General features: G+C 52.9%; 3 protein-coding genes across 3 annotated transcripts; 2 read left to right on the top strand and 1 right to left on the bottom strand.

Annotated features, from left to right (window-relative positions):
• Positions 1-8,779: 8,779 nt before the first annotated feature.
• N7532_001540 (uncharacterized protein) lies at positions 8,780-11,871 on the top strand (the record flags this gene model as incomplete). Its single annotated transcript, XM_056614034.1, has 2 exons — positions 8,780-9,212; positions 9,290-11,871. The coding sequence occupies 2 exons, from the start codon at positions 8,780-8,782 to the stop codon at positions 11,869-11,871; spliced, it is 3,015 nt and encodes a 1,004-aa protein (XP_056479075.1).
• Positions 11,872-12,754: 883 nt separating this feature from the next.
• On the top strand, positions 12,755-14,022 carry N7532_001539 (putative pectin methylesterase; the record flags this gene model as incomplete). The annotated part of the gene is made up of 2 exons (XM_056614033.1): positions 12,755-13,363; positions 13,453-14,022. 2 exons carry the CDS (start codon positions 12,755-12,757, stop codon positions 14,020-14,022), a joined length of 1,179 nt encoding a protein of 392 aa, XP_056479074.1.
• Positions 14,023-14,178: 156 nt separating this feature from the next.
• Positions 14,179-14,730, bottom strand: N7532_001538 (uncharacterized protein; the record flags this gene model as incomplete). The annotated part of the gene is made up of 1 exon (XM_056614032.1): positions 14,179-14,730. One exon carries the CDS (start codon positions 14,728-14,730, stop codon positions 14,179-14,181), a length of 552 nt encoding a protein of 183 aa, XP_056479073.1.
• Between the last annotated feature and the right edge of the window lie 397 nt (positions 14,731-15,127).

The following is a 15,127-nucleotide window of genomic DNA, read 5'->3' as shown; positions in this document are numbered from 1 at the left end:
TTTGAGTGGTTTGTTTGAGATTGTCTAGAAATCGTAGCATGGGTGAGCGATGAGCGATGAGCGAGATTTTGTAGATAAAATCCATTCGGTTAACTACCTTCATGATGGTATAATTTATCTCTTTCAATCTGATTAGAAAACTTAAAAGAAATTTCGAAATGTAATCACTGATGCTGGGTTTAATGGTGTCGTTGTTTGGTAGGCGGGTGAAGATATATATCAATACCATCGGGATTACCGATCCACACCAACGCTTTTCTGATAGAGAATACCGCAGCAAATAGAATGAAATATAATCTAAATGCCGTAGTCGTTACTAAGAGCCAGGAATATCAAAATGCATCCAAGGTCCGATCCATAGCCGTAGAAGCTTGATTGCTGACGAGTAGCTCGAGTACAAGACGCGATGATTTTCAAAACGATAATCCCGAGAATATCAACTCCATTCGAGCATCCACAGTTTCTACGTCTATCTTTCTAATCGAACTGTCTATCCATGACACTGAATATGGATGTGATTCCTCACGATCTCGACCACGCCCTGCCCAAACACACCCAACCCGAATCAACTCCGCCTCGTAAAACCAACCACAGGCAATTTGACATCCTCCTGCACCACACTCTACACTAGTCTAGACACGGGTTACACCTCAACCTCCAAAATTGGACCTCCAGCCAAGTCTCTTGGAACGGCGAGAGTCCGTCCTACAACCACACCCTCCCGTCCACGGCAGGTAAATGCCGCACTCCTTGGCAGCAAAAGCCACCCCCAATCCCACACACCCAGCAGGCACCATAGAATGAATCTGGACATCTCTACTGCATCAGGCACAACCAAGATACCCAGACTCGATAGAACAAACTCTGCAGGCAAGCATACATCGCATCAACGTCGCAGTGTACAGTGTACAGCCCCCGCCAAGAAACGGATCACCATGCAGACGTCGGACGCGCATTATCGAACCGCCCTTGCTCCCTTCCCTCCCTCTCTCTGTCCACCCCGCCAGCAGGCGGAGAGCGATCATCGCGGAGAGTGGTCTGTGTGCATTGCGGAGGATGTTACGACCAAAGCCGGCGTCAAGCGGAGGTCGTGGGGGTAAAGAAAGGGGGAGATACCTGCCAAGACGATAATGCGTGTGGGATGCGAGGCAGTTCTTGGCGGTTCAGGGGGAGGGGCTCACTCACATTATTGTGCTTGGTGGCCTATTGGTCTTCCCGGCCGATCAAGGGGTGTTGCCTCTGTGTGCTGGGCGCTGTGCTGGGCGTCCTAATCTTTGGGATACGAGGCCAAGAGGCTGCAAAGAAGATCATGATCCCCGAGTGCAATGTGCGGGCAAGGTGCCAAGACCGGAGGGATGATCGGAGGGATGAGCATCTGGAGTCAGAATTGCCACTGCAACGATAGTCATCTGGATTGGGTTTGTTCATGATTTTGAGTCATCTTGTATTTTGTAATTGAGTATTGCCAAGATCTTACTTCTTACTACGGCGGTCTATAAATTCCTCGATATCCTATAGTGTGACGCTATGTACAACTAGCAGTCCAGACAAGAGAACGAAAATCGATCCACAGCTCATGTGAAGTCCCATGATTGGGTCCAATGACGCCGAGATACCGTCGGCCAAGACCTGTGAAACTACGCAGTTCCAGGTGTAAAGAGACCCCTGCCATCGTCACTCGAAAAATGAAAGGTTGGGGTCGTCGATCGTGGAGAGCATCGTGGCGATGCTAGACAGATGCAATCATGCACCCTTCTTTCTATCTATAGTACTCTGCAACAATACTGGGTTCTGGAATAGGCAGCATGTCGATCGGATCCTCGATGACTGCATCCCTGTCTGCTTGGCGGTTTCTGAACACAGCCAAGCTCCATTGTATGAAGAGTATCTGCCAAGCTTGACGCTGTATCTGCGGGATACCATACGAGAAGCTTCATATACGCATCTACACTGTATCTCAGTATGCACGGCAGTCGCAAAAGCCTCAGATCAAACTTACAGTAATACCCCGATCGACGTCGGGCAATGGCTGCATACACAGCCACCGCGTTTAGCTGCTGTCTATGCCGGAGCCTGGCAGGCAGTTACTTTCAAACTGTAACCATTGGCCTCAACATTGACATCGACGAGATCAGCAGCATGGCCTACATCACAGGCAGTGTTGTAGAATCATCCCAATTCGGACGGTATCATGTATCAGGCACAGAATCGAATGCAGAAATTGTATTCTGGCCGTAAGCCCGTCATACATGTTTCACCAGGTACAATCTCAAACTGACTAACCCGACGCACTTTTTCTTTATGTGGTGTATGTACGACAGCCGACCCCAGGATCTAGCGACAATAGACTATTGCCAGAGTGTGCCGTCTGCATCACATCTCTCTCGGCAAACCTACCATAGCGGGCATCGCGTCAACACGTCGATCGTCGCGGCTCTAAACTTCAACCTGCCACATGCAAGTACATACTACGTAGTAGGGTTACCTATGCGGGAGGAAAATAGTAAATTGTAGAGCTGGGTCTATGCCAGGGAACTTGCATGAGCTTGCGCGGTCGAATCTCGCAGTCAAACGCATGGAGCACGCACAGTAATGTCGCGAAAACCAGTTTCTGAAATAGTGATGTGCGCTCTGGGGCCCGCGACCGGAGAAGAGTTCGCTCCATGCCGTTGCGAGCATCGCGTCGAGGCGGGTGGGGGCGTTTGTTGTCCTTTTCTCCTTTCTCCTGTCGATCTGTCGCGAGCTAGAATAGTACATACATACGTAGTACAGCTGTGAAAGGCGACGCGCTCGCGTTGTTTTGATCGGGCTCATCCCTGAAATAGAATAGAGTGAGAGTAAATCCCCGACAACCCCTGATTCTGTCGTCATAGACCCCCAATTTGGGACCCCATTCCCCAGATGGAGATGAAAGGAGCACAGTATGAGCTAGACTATCCGAGATAGACGCCTGGCCTGGCTTGGCCATACGAGGGTGATTTCATGACGGTCCACGACCTGCCTGCTTCAGTGAGGATGCCGGCCTTATGCTTAGAGGAGTGTCCTGAAAGATAAACTTGCACCGGGCGGGACGGCCCATTTCTTCTGGACTCTGTTCCTGACTAACTGAAGCTTTCGGGAATGATTAGCGTGACCAGCTGGCAATGCGAGGCCGAAGCCGATAGAACCTTGACATCATGTATTATGTAGTGTGTTCAGCAGGTTTGTCCAGCGATCGGCGCTGGGTTCGCGAGATCGTGCTGTACATACAGTAGTACTAGCTAGACGATGTACGTAGGTACTTCAAGCACGAACAGGTACATCGTCGCTATTAAGTCTATAGCGTACCATGAAAAATGCACAGGGCTGACCAAATCTACCCTACACTATACTGTAGTGCATTGTGTATGTGCATTGTTACCGAGGGAACCCACTAGGGTCAGTATCGCCAACCCTGAGATAGTCAGCCGACAGCAAACAACCGACCCTCACCCTCTTCAGGGGTATCATAGGAGGATATGGCCGAATCCAGACACCTATAATGTAAGACCCAAAAAAGAGCCAGCCGTGGGACCAGATGCCTGCGACATGTCGCACTAGGAAAAAAATTAGGAGATGCCGACTCCCGGCCGCGTAGCCCGAGTCCTGGACGGGATTCCGACCGACACCCCGACGCCGAGTCGAGGCTCTGCTTATTTAGACAAGGCCCAGTAATAATGACGTGGGATGACCTTATCTGCTAATGACCGAGGTTGCCGTTTACCCTATCCTCAAGGGTAGGGTCGGTTCATTATTACCCTCACTATTCCCAGGTAATGTGGATGGATGCCGAGAACCGAGTTGCCCCATGCCTTGGCGTAATTGAAAATTCTCGATGGCAATAATGCCCAGCGGTGGAAGGGAAAACGGCACGCGAGCACAGGCGATGACGAAGGTAACGGACTCCTAATAATAATAATACTACTACTACCACTATTGAGGGTAATTTGCAGCCGGGTAAAAAGGAAAGCACGTTCCACGCCTGACGTCCGACTACCCGTCCTAGGTATACACGTATACACACCGATACCCCGTACTGTCACCGATAGTGAGGCGAATCGCCAGATGGTAAAGCGCGATTTTTGCGATCCCGTCGCCACGTTCTCTCCTTGCGTATTCAGTGCCCGGCAGCACTCTAAGTATTACAGTAAGTAGGGAGGAATCGGGTTCCATGCATGCATGAATGCAGCAGAAGCGGGCCCATCCCATTCGCGAACCTTAATGCACGCGCGGGAACCGCAGACCGTCACTACACATAGCAGTATACTCCAGTATACTACTAGTAGTAGTGTATGTAGGCAGGTCGATTCTCCAGATTACTCTCCATGGGCAGAACCCGGGGTTAACGAACGCTGGGATCGCTTGGCGAACCGAGGGGGTTAGTGTTGTCTAGTGGGAGGTACTACTGTAATCTAGCTATACATAGTATGTACTTCGGAGGAGGACAATAGTTCCCTAGGGCACATATTGCGGTCCGCGGCGAAACAATCAGCTCTCACGTCAATTTCCCTCGGGCAGGTCGAGCCATATTCTCCAAGGTGAAGTAGTCTACTGCAGGAGGGGTAATTGTTATGGGTTGGTGCGGGCAATAAATGCCTCAATCCTAACCCTCTTCAGCGCGGCGTTGGGGCATCGGGAAGCGCTCTTACAACGTACATCGTACACGTACAGCACGTACAGCACAGCACAGTCTGAGAGTAAGAACTAGGGTAGATTTGGCAGGGCGATCGTCAGGTGGGGCAACCCCTTCACGATGCTCCTCTGGCCCACCGGTGAGGGTTTGATTCAGATGGGGGACCCAGTCCGTCGCCCAGGCCGGCGTGTGATTGCTCCAGGGAGCGCGTCGGGCCCATCCCGCTCGCCCGCTACTGTAGGTACACGGCTGCGAGGTGAAGCCAAGAAATGATGGTCGCGCGATCGGTTTCGCCGTTGGAGGGGTGGACTTGACTTGTTGGTAGTTACTTGCCGAGCTCAACTGAGAGTGTCTGGTCAATTGAGTAAGCCAATTGAATCTGGTCAGTTGGGTCGAGCGATGCCAATGCCAATGCCAATGCCGTGATCTGGCGGGTGCGAGAAATCTCTGCAACTGCGTCGGCAGAAACGGCAGTCCGCCTGACTCAGCAGATTTGACGCGCCTTTATTGGCTGGTGGCTCCAATTGCGCTAGCCTGAGTGGGAATTTCGTTCCTTTCCGGGTGTCACGTGCGTATTGTATGTATCGTAAGTATAGTATTCCTCAGTCTGCGTATTCTATGGCAATCGTACCCTCGTACTGCTGGAGGAATCCCCAGGCTAACCAGAAACGACCGACGGAATTGGCACGATAAGGCCATGACGTGAGAGTTTCACCCTTATCATCCTCTTACTCTATCTCATCTTTCCTAAGGTGTGCCCTGACGAGAGGAGAGTCAGGGCATTCCCATTCCAGTGCCACGGCGAAATCTCTTCTGGTACTTCCGAGCCAGCAGAACCACTGCAGCAACCATGGAACCGGCTCGCAGAAGCCTTCTAGAAAACGTCTCGAAGACTTGTGCACACGCACGCGGGTCCACCGGGAAATTGGCGGATGTGTGCCGGTCACTCACCACCAGAGGAGAGTGGTGCTGCTCCGGGGCTCCACTGGGGAAAAAAGTCTCGCAGTTGCTCCGTGCCGACCCCGATGTCGACTATCTCCGCGCGATTATTTTTACTACGGAGAAAGGTGATTTTTACACCGCTGGGGAAAGTGGCAAGCAGAAAACAGCAAGTGGCAATGAGGTATTTTGGAGAGGCTCCGTGCCCTGCTCGGCCTGCCACGATGTCAGCGGCGTGATCGTCCAAGGCTGAAAATTGAATCTTCGAGCCTGTGGTGGGTGACGTCGAATGTCTGCACTGTCGGATCGCGGTGACCCTACCTTAGAACAATGGGCGATCAGATCAGTACTTTGTGCTGGTGATATACAAGCGGACCACATTGAACCATTGTAATGGCATGGGAGGTATATCCTGGTGCCCCGTAGAGAACACCACAACACAGTGTAGGGTGTACTACCGCTACATTTTTATCTGAGTGATAACATGAAAAAAGGATCGCACGGTCGCATCCTCAATTCATCTCAACACCATATTGAATAAATATCAACCGACAATCTACCTCCGACACTGACTGTGAGCACGTTGCTGTCTACCCACGGGTCGCCGTGGGGGACCTCTTCTCTCCTCGACGACGCCAATTCGCACACACTTCTGAGCAAGCTCTCCACTCCTGCAACCCGAGCCGACACAAAATCCTCAGAGGGTCCGCCTGCATTTGCCCAGGTGTCAAGTGCCCAGACAATGCACCCACCAGACCCTTTGTCTACGGGTGGAGGGTAGTAGCCATGGGATAATACCTCTCCAGTGCACTCCAGCCTCCAAATCCATCGGTTATTGCCAGCGCAGTGTGGAAGGAAAGCTTGGCTGACGTGTCCAACGGCGAGAATCCCCCGGAATCGCAGCACGGGGTCGCAGGGGGATGAAGCGCGACTTTCCGCTCCCTAGTCGTTTACATAGCATAGTGGGTGACAGTGGTAGTAAAGACCGCAGTGCTCTACGAACACGGCAAGGATGTTGTGAGGTTGCCGCTCTTTGCGGTCCACACGCCCAACAGGCACACCGGTCGGTTTCCCGAACGGGTTTGGTTTCGCAGAGGATAGGGGAGATTGTGAGGTCTGGAGTTGCCGTGGTTTGGGAGATGATTGGGGCCCCTCGGGGCCCCTCCTTCCGTACTTTCCTCGTGGAGGAATCGAGGGGGGGGATGCACATTAATATTACCTTAACTTGCCTGAGCAGGAGTGGTAGGATTCGAATTACCCTCGTTGTCGCTGCCAGAGTATACCCGACCCTGGTGATTGATCTAGACTCTAACGCGGAAAGCGCCGGGATGTTCCTTCGGGTAGCCCGAGATGTCCCATAGAGCGTATACCTCGAATATCTGTCCTGGAGTATACGAAAACGAATTCTATATCAACGATTGACGGGGCGCGACCCCGTCGGCCTTTGAACGTGATCGTGGGGATCCTGATCCTTCAAAGCCGGGGTGCATCCTGTTTCGCCAAGCCCAATGGTGCGCGTAGATTTGCAGCATCCTTGTCCTCGTCTACCCTATACATGCATTGCATCTGGAGTGTGATGTGACGGAGGCTGGAGGCTGGAGATCAACTCATCGAGTATCCCGGAAAGCTTGGACTGGGATGCTACTGCACCTAGTGTTGTCAGGCGATCACCAGCCTCCATACCTAACCTCCACAATAATGAGGTGCTGTGTATAGGATAGGGCAACCGTTGTGCAACTCATCTCCATCCATCTCACCAGCGCGTCGCGTCTCGTCTCATCTGGTCGGCCAACGTCCAGTCACGCCAGCCCTACTACACCCAGCACAACCACTATACCAAGCACAGCAGCCCCCGAAGACGCGAGCGCGCGCTGGGGCCGAGTCGGCGATCGGCGCGATGACTTCATCGTCGGCGCCGGGATGAGGTGTGATTCGCCGCATGCCGGCCAACGCAGGCAAGACGGCGTTAGTCGATGGAGCCGGCATGGCCGCGGCAAATCAGGCGGGCGCAATTAAATGACTCTCCACGAGGGAGCTCGATCGAAGAAGGTAGCTGGGGCGAGGCCGTCGCTGCAGTGGGGGGTTGTGTCGATAAGACATGACATAATGGTATCACCCACAGCGTACAGCATACACGATACTGTACAGAAGGCTGGAGGTATTGCTAAGGCACTAAGGTATGAGGGTATGTATGTAGGGGGATGCACATTCTGCTACTGGCAGCTCTTCCGCTTGCGGCGCTGCCCCCGAACAATTGAATCATAGTGTAGCATCGGGTCGACATTGTGCAGTGATGACTACTGCAGAGAAATCTCTGACCCGTGAAGCCGTGAGGGTCGACGACCGGGCGGTAAGCCCCTGATACACGGTACCGTACGAGGCACAGGTTACACGCGGATACATTACCTGTAAAGTATTATCGGGCCGTCTCGCTCAAAGGAGCAAGATGTTCCTGCAAGGGGATCGTTTATTTTGATGCTGCGGAATGCGAAAATCTCCGACATAACAATCTGAATCATTCCAGTTCGCTGTATTCTGCAGCTGTGCCAATGCGATAGTCGGCGTAAGGTTTTTCTTAACTACACTGCTGTGTGCTGGGCAAAGTGGTGCTGTTTCTACTGTATGGTAGAGGGAACCCCAGAAAATCGCGCATAGTCAAGCCGGGAGCAACTGGGGCACCACACTTGGCTGGCCAGTCGTACCAGGTGGAGCTCGGCAGCGAGTGCCGTGGTGGCGGTAATGTAATTACACACAATACACGCTGGTCACCCTAGTCTGGAAGCACCAACCTTGGGAAGGATCACGAAAAATAAAAGTATAAAAAATAAAAAAAAGTGGAGAGTACTTCTCCCCCCAGCAACGCCCTCCCCGACGGCCAAGTACCTCGCCCTGCTCCAACCTCCATCGACACGGACCCAAATTACTTAGCCTTTCCTGTTTCGCTCTTCAGATTTTTCTTTTTGTCCATTTTCTTTTTCCCTCACGACCAGCTTTATCCACACACCCACTTCCGTTCTCTCTTTCTGTCCACCCAACCCAGGGCCCCCCGTATTATAAAGTCCCATTCCCTTCCAACCCACTCTCTTTTTCTTTCCTTTCCCTTTCTTCATAGGATTATTCCGTCTCGTTCGATACCTGCCATTGAAAGCGTTGGTCCCCCAAGGCTTGTGAGCCGGTACAACAGCAACAATGGCGACAACCCAGACGAGCTCGAGCGAGCGGAGGATCTCCTATGCCGTCGACGTCGAGAATGGCGAACGTCACACCAAGGAGACTCACGAAACTAGCGGTGGCGACGGTGGTGCTCTCGACGAGTACTCCGCCCTGAACCGTTACATTTCGACTGCCCGTGATGGCCGTCGCGGTTCCACCTCCTCGGCCGGCGCGCTGAGCGAGAAGGGTACTAAGAAGCCCTGGTGGAAGTTCTGGGGCAAGCAGGGCGACTCCGTTGAGGAGGGCTGGCAGTGCCCCGATGAGTGGCTCGAGACCGACTTGCGCTCCGGTCTGAGCTCCTCTGACATTGAGCCTCGCCGCAAGAAGTGCGGCTGGAACGAGCTGGTGACTGAGAAGACCAACATCTTCATCCAGTTCATCGGTTACTTCCGTGGTCCTATTCTGTATGGTGAGTACGGACCCAATGACCCCTAATACACATTCCAATGGCTTTTAGACGCGTCATTCTAACTTCTACGCGTCTAGTTATGGAACTTGCTGTCCTGCTCGCCGCTGGTCTGCGTGACTGGATCGATCTTGGTGTCATCTGTGGTATTCTTCTGCTCAACGCCCTCGTCGGTTGGTACCAGGAGAAGCAGGCCGCCGATGTTGTTGCTTCGCTGAAGGGTGATATTGCCATGCGTGCCGTTGTTGTCCGCAACGGCCAGGAGGAGGAGATTCTGGCCCGAGAGCTCGTTGCTGGTGACATTGTCATTGTCGAGGAGGGTCACGTTATCCCCGCCGATGTCCGTCTCATCTGTGACTACGACAAGCCCGAGAATTTCGAAACCTACAAGGAGTACCTCGCTACCGCCAACGACGACACCCTCAAGGAGAAGGACGACGATGAGGACGAGGATGCCCGCGAGGCCCACACCGGTGTTTCCCTGATTGCTTGCGATCAGTCCGCTATCACCGGTGAGTCTCTCGCCGTCGACAAGTACATGGCCGACACTTGCTACTACACCACCGGTTGCAAGCGCGGCAAGGCCTACGCTATCGTCACTGCCACTGCCCGTCAGTCCTTTGTCGGTAAGACCGCTGCTCTGGTCCAGGGCGCCCAGGACCAGGGTCACTTCAAGGCTGTCATGGACAACATTGGTACCTCCCTGCTGGTTCTCGTCATGTTCTGGATTCTCGCTGCCTGGATCGGTGGTTTCTTCCGTCACCTGAAGATCGCTACCCCCGAGGAGTCCGACAACAACCTGCTGCACTACACTCTGATTCTGCTCATCATTGGTGTTCCCGTCGGTCTGCCCGTCGTCACCACCACCACCCTCGCCGTCGGTGCCGCCTACCTGGCCGAGCAGAAGGCTATCGTCCAGAAGCTTACTGCCATCGAGTCCCTCGCTGGTGTCGATGTTCTGTGCTCTGACAAGACCGGTACCCTGACCGCCAACCAGCTGTCCATCCGTGAGCCCTACGTCGCTGAGGGTGTCGATGTCAACTGGATGATGGCTGTCGCCGCCATTGCCTCCTCCCACAACGTCAAGAACCTGGACCCCATTGACAAGGTCACCATTCTTACTCTCCGTCGCTACCCCAAGGCCCGTGAGATTCTGGCCCGCAACTGGATCACTGAGAAGTACACTCCTTTCGACCCTGTCTCCAAGCGTATCACCACCATCTGTACCTGCGACGGTGTCCGCTACATCTGCGCCAAGGGTGCCCCCAAGGCCATCCTGAACATGTCTGAGTGCTCCGAGGAGGAGGCCCAGCTCTACCGTGACAAGGCTACCGAGTTCGCTCGCCGTGGTTTCCGTTCCCTCGGTGTCGCCGTCCAGAAGGAGGGTGAGCCCTGGCAGCTTCTGGGCATGTACCCCATGTTCGACCCCCCTCGTGAGGACACTGCCCACACCATCGCTGAGGCCCAGGTTCTTGGTCTCTCCGTCAAGATGCTTACTGGTGACGCCATCGCTATCGCCAAGGAGACCTGCAAGATGCTTGCCCTTGGTACCAAGGTTTACGACTCTGAGCGCCTGATCCACGGTGGTCTCGCCGGCTCTGCCCAGCACGAGCTTGTTGAGAAGGCCGACGGTTTCGCTGAGGTTTTCCCCGAGCACAAGTACCAGGTCGTCGAGATGCTCCAGCAGCGTGGTCACCTGACTGCCATGACTGGTGACGGTGTCAACGATGCTCCCTCCCTGAAGAAGGCTGACTGCGGTATTGCCGTCGAGGGCTCCACTGAGGCTGCCCAGGCTGCTGCCGATATTGTCTTCCTTGCCCCCGGTCTGTCCACCATTGTCGATGCTATCAAGCTGGCCCGTCAGATCTTCCAGCGCATGAAGGCCTACATCCAGTACCGTATCGCCCTGTGTCTGCACCTTGAGATCTACCTGGTCACCTCGATGATCATCATTGACGAGACCATCCGCTCCGACCTGATTGTCTTCATCGCCCTTTTCGCTGATCTGGCCACCATTGCCGTCGCCTACGACAACGCTCACTTCGAGGCCCGCCCCGTCGAGTGGCAGCTGCCTAAGATCTGGGTCATCTCCATCGTTCTCGGTATCCTGCTGGCTGCCGCCACCTGGATCATCCGTGGTACTCTGTTCCTGGCCAACGGCGGTATCATCCAGAACTACGGCTCTCCTCAGGAGATTCTCTTCCTTGAGGTTGCCTTGACTGAGAACTGGCTGATCTTCGTCACCCGTGGTGGCAAGACCTGGCCCTCGTGGCAGCTGGTCATTGCCATCTTCATCGTTGATGTCCTGGCCACTCTCTTCGCTGTCTTCGGCTGGTTGGCCGGTGAGTGGAAGCAGACTCACCCCTACGACCCTGCTGGCCCTACCTTCTCCGTCAACAACGATGTCGACATCGTCACCGTCGTTGTCATCTGGGCTTACTCCATCGGTGTCACCGTCATCATTGCCGTGGTCTACTACATCCTGACCATCATTCCCGGCCTGGACAACCTTGGCCGCAAGACCCGCTCCAAGGCCGACACCCAGATCGAGAACATGATCGCTCACCTCTCCAAGCTCGCCATCGAGCACGAGAAGAGTGCCGACGGTACTTCCCGCTTCACCCTGGGTGCTCGCACTGACGACATCGAGGAGGATGAGTAAATTCTTGCGCTCCCCGCGTAAGAGTTTTATTACCAGCCTGGTCGGCTTTCTCTTTTTCTGAACTCGATACTGGTCCGATGTTCAATTAATTTTCCTTACATTTTTTCTTTGACAAAGCCCCCTTGCTACCATATCCTACCACGCAACTTCGCTTGCTTGCCATCTATCCTGGACATGCATACCGTGGGAAAAAAAAAGGCTGGGTCCCGTCTTTTTTCTTCCTTTTTCCACCGTATTATAGACTTTTGTGTGTTCCATTTACCCCTTGAGCTCTGTTGCTTTCGAGTTGTTAGAGTCAAGTTTTCTTTCTCTACGTGTATGTATGTCGTTAATAGTGGTATCTTGTCAATCATCAAGGGATTCTAATGAGCTCTCTCCATACCTGTAAGCATAACTGTAGTTCCCTTAACATACCTTAGCCCCCCTTTGGTCCTTGATTCAATTGAACTTAGCCCCGTTCGCCTTAGCCAGCTGACCCGGTATCGGCCGCGGTATGCAAGTCCCACGCCTTTAACAGGCGGAAGTCCAATTTTCCGTCCCATCAAAACCAACAACTTCCCGGAAGATTTTCCACCATGCGGGGAAAAGACAAGCTTCTTCATAGCCACAGCTTGCGGGGGAACGCGGAGATCGTACATTCCACTGCTCTACAGCCGTAGGAAGCTAATCTATGTCCGGGCTTAACTCCCACTCTCGGCCAGTCTCGATCTATGAGGAGATTTTCCGTCTGCTGCTTACTAGTAGATTAATGTCAATGAGGAGTAATACAAGCTACAATCGCACAGAGCTGCTATAAAAGTCGTAGACTCAGGCTTGCTTTACATGTTGTATTCTGTCTCCTGGATCAACCAAGCCAATTAACCAGGACGTGAGAATAGCCACCATGCAAATCTTCTCTCTCCTCCCCCTCCTCCCACTGCTATGGCAAGCAACCGCACAACCCTTGAAATCATCAACCCGACAAAAATGCCAACAAAACCCCACCCACTGCCCAGCAGGAACAATAATAGTCGGCAACAGCACAACAGCAGACTTCCCAACCCTCCAATCAGCAATAACCTCCCTGCCAGACGACACAACGCCACAAATAATCCTCCTCCTCGCCGGCATCTACGTCGAACAAGTAAATATCACCCGCGCAGGCCCAATAACACTCCTGGGGCAGACGAAATCTCCGCACGACGCATCCAAGAACGAGGTCACGCTCACCTGGGCGGCCGCGAATAAGGACAGCACGGGACAGAGCGTCGATAATGTCTTCTCGAGCGTACTGGTCGTTGCGCCGACGCTGGATGCGTCCTTGACGGGGTCTGGTACGACGGGTTTTGCGGTGCCCGATGATACGCCGTTTGGGAATTCGGATTTTAGGGTCTATAATGTTGACTTTCGGAATACTTGGGCTGAGTACTCGGATGGGCCGGCTCATGCGCTCAGTTTTAGTCGAGCTAATGGTGGGTTCTATTTTTGTGGGTTTTATTCTTATCAGGATACGGTTCGTCCTTCCCTCTTTCAAAGATGACTCTCAGCACCTGTGAGAAACGAAGAAAAAACTCACAGAATGAGCTAACTCACTCCCGATAGGTCTACGTAGGCAAACTCGGTAACGCCTACTTCTACAAAAGCATAATAGCCGGCCAAACAGACTTCATCTACGGCTTCGGCACAGCCTGGATCCAATCCAGCAAACTACAACTCCGCTCCTGCGGCGGCGGGATAACAGCCTGGAAAGGCACGAACACGACCTTTGAAAACAAGTACGGCGTGTACATCGTCGACTCGACCGTGCAGGCCGCCAACGCTTCCATCGCGGCTGATATCAAGGGTGCGTGTGCGCTCGGTCGACCGTGGAACTCGCAGCATCGCTCGATCTTTGCGAGGTGCTATGAGGATGGGAGCATTGAGCCCAGTGGGTATATTGATTGGGTTGTTTCAGGTGTGGCGAGGTATGTGAAGGGGACGACGCTTATGGCGGAGTATAGGATTAGTGGTCCGGGGTTTAATAAAACTGGGAGGGTGGAGGGTGGTGTTACGGCGCTCTTGACGAAGAGTGCTTGGAAGGGGTATAGTGAGCCGGTGAAGGTGTTTCAGGATCAGGAGGGGGTTTTTGGGGACGTGGAATGGATTGATTGGGAGGTTGTTGGTGGAGAGTAGGTTTGGAGAGGGTTGAAGGTGGTATACTAGCTATTTTGTGCAGAATTGATAAAAGCCGAATGGGGATGGATTTTGTTAAGCTGAATTTCATCAGAATTACTTTCGTCCATACATGAATCATAACCACAACCACCAGTTCCGAGTCAATTAACTCGCTCACCCACAAGAACCATAAACATTCAACCCACCCCCAAGTACATCCTTCTGACCCTGCTCTTTCCCAAGAGAATCCCCAGCAAGCACATCCTCCAACCTCCCAATCCTAGCAAGATACGCAGCCCCCGTATCCGCCCAAATCCGATACTCACAGACGGCCACCTTCCCCTCCCCCTCATCCCTCGCCAGCCCAAGCCGATAAAAAAAAGTCTCATCCCACGCTTGCCCAGTCTCCTTCCAAACGAACCTCGCAGACCCACGCAAAGAAACAGTCATACTCTCCTCATCAACGACCCACGCATCCTCAGATTCAAAACCCATCTTTTCGATACTCAGGTACTGAGCCAGAATCTCGAAGTACCGCGTAACACCCTCGGATCCTGTGAACGTCCGCCCGAGGAACGGAGCTAGTTGCTGTAGCCCGTGTTCGTGGATTAGAGGGCGTGGGTTTGTAGTGAATGTTTTTAGGAGGTTGGGGGTGGAGGGTGGTGAGGCTGTTAGAGCATTGAGGAAGTGCTGGACTGCCTCGGTGAGTGAGGTTTTGGGCGTCATTGTTATCCTGATGTGAACTGGAGTATCTCTGTCTAGTACTCAATTGCACACTAGTAAGATGTAGGAATGGTTTTGATGTTGTGAGGTTGATTTAAGCTTGGAGGCTGCCCTTGGTAGGTCTTACATAACCATGACGTTCGTTGCATTGTTCTTTATGATTTTCTGCGGACTACCCTAGGTGTAAAGTAGGGCATCGAATATTTGCTCGTGATAGATTTCTCAATGCAATAATTGAGGTCAGACTTTCCAGTCTGCTTTTTGGCCTGGACAAAGCGGACGGAAAAGTCCCCTTGTATTTCCCCCTTTTATTTAGTTCTCCGGATTTCGGCCTTGACAGCCTCAAATGAACGCAAGAATAAGACAGAAATAAACCCCAAGCAAAAAAAACGCAACAGTA

The sequence above is a fragment of the Penicillium argentinense genome, assembly GCF_028826775.1.
Source record: "Penicillium argentinense strain IBT 30761 chromosome Unknown utg000002l_segment0_segment0, whole genome shotgun sequence".
NCBI classification, from domain to species: domain Eukaryota; kingdom Fungi; phylum Ascomycota; class Eurotiomycetes; order Eurotiales; family Aspergillaceae; genus Penicillium; species Penicillium argentinense.
This window is presented reverse-complemented; position numbering and strand designations above follow the sequence as displayed.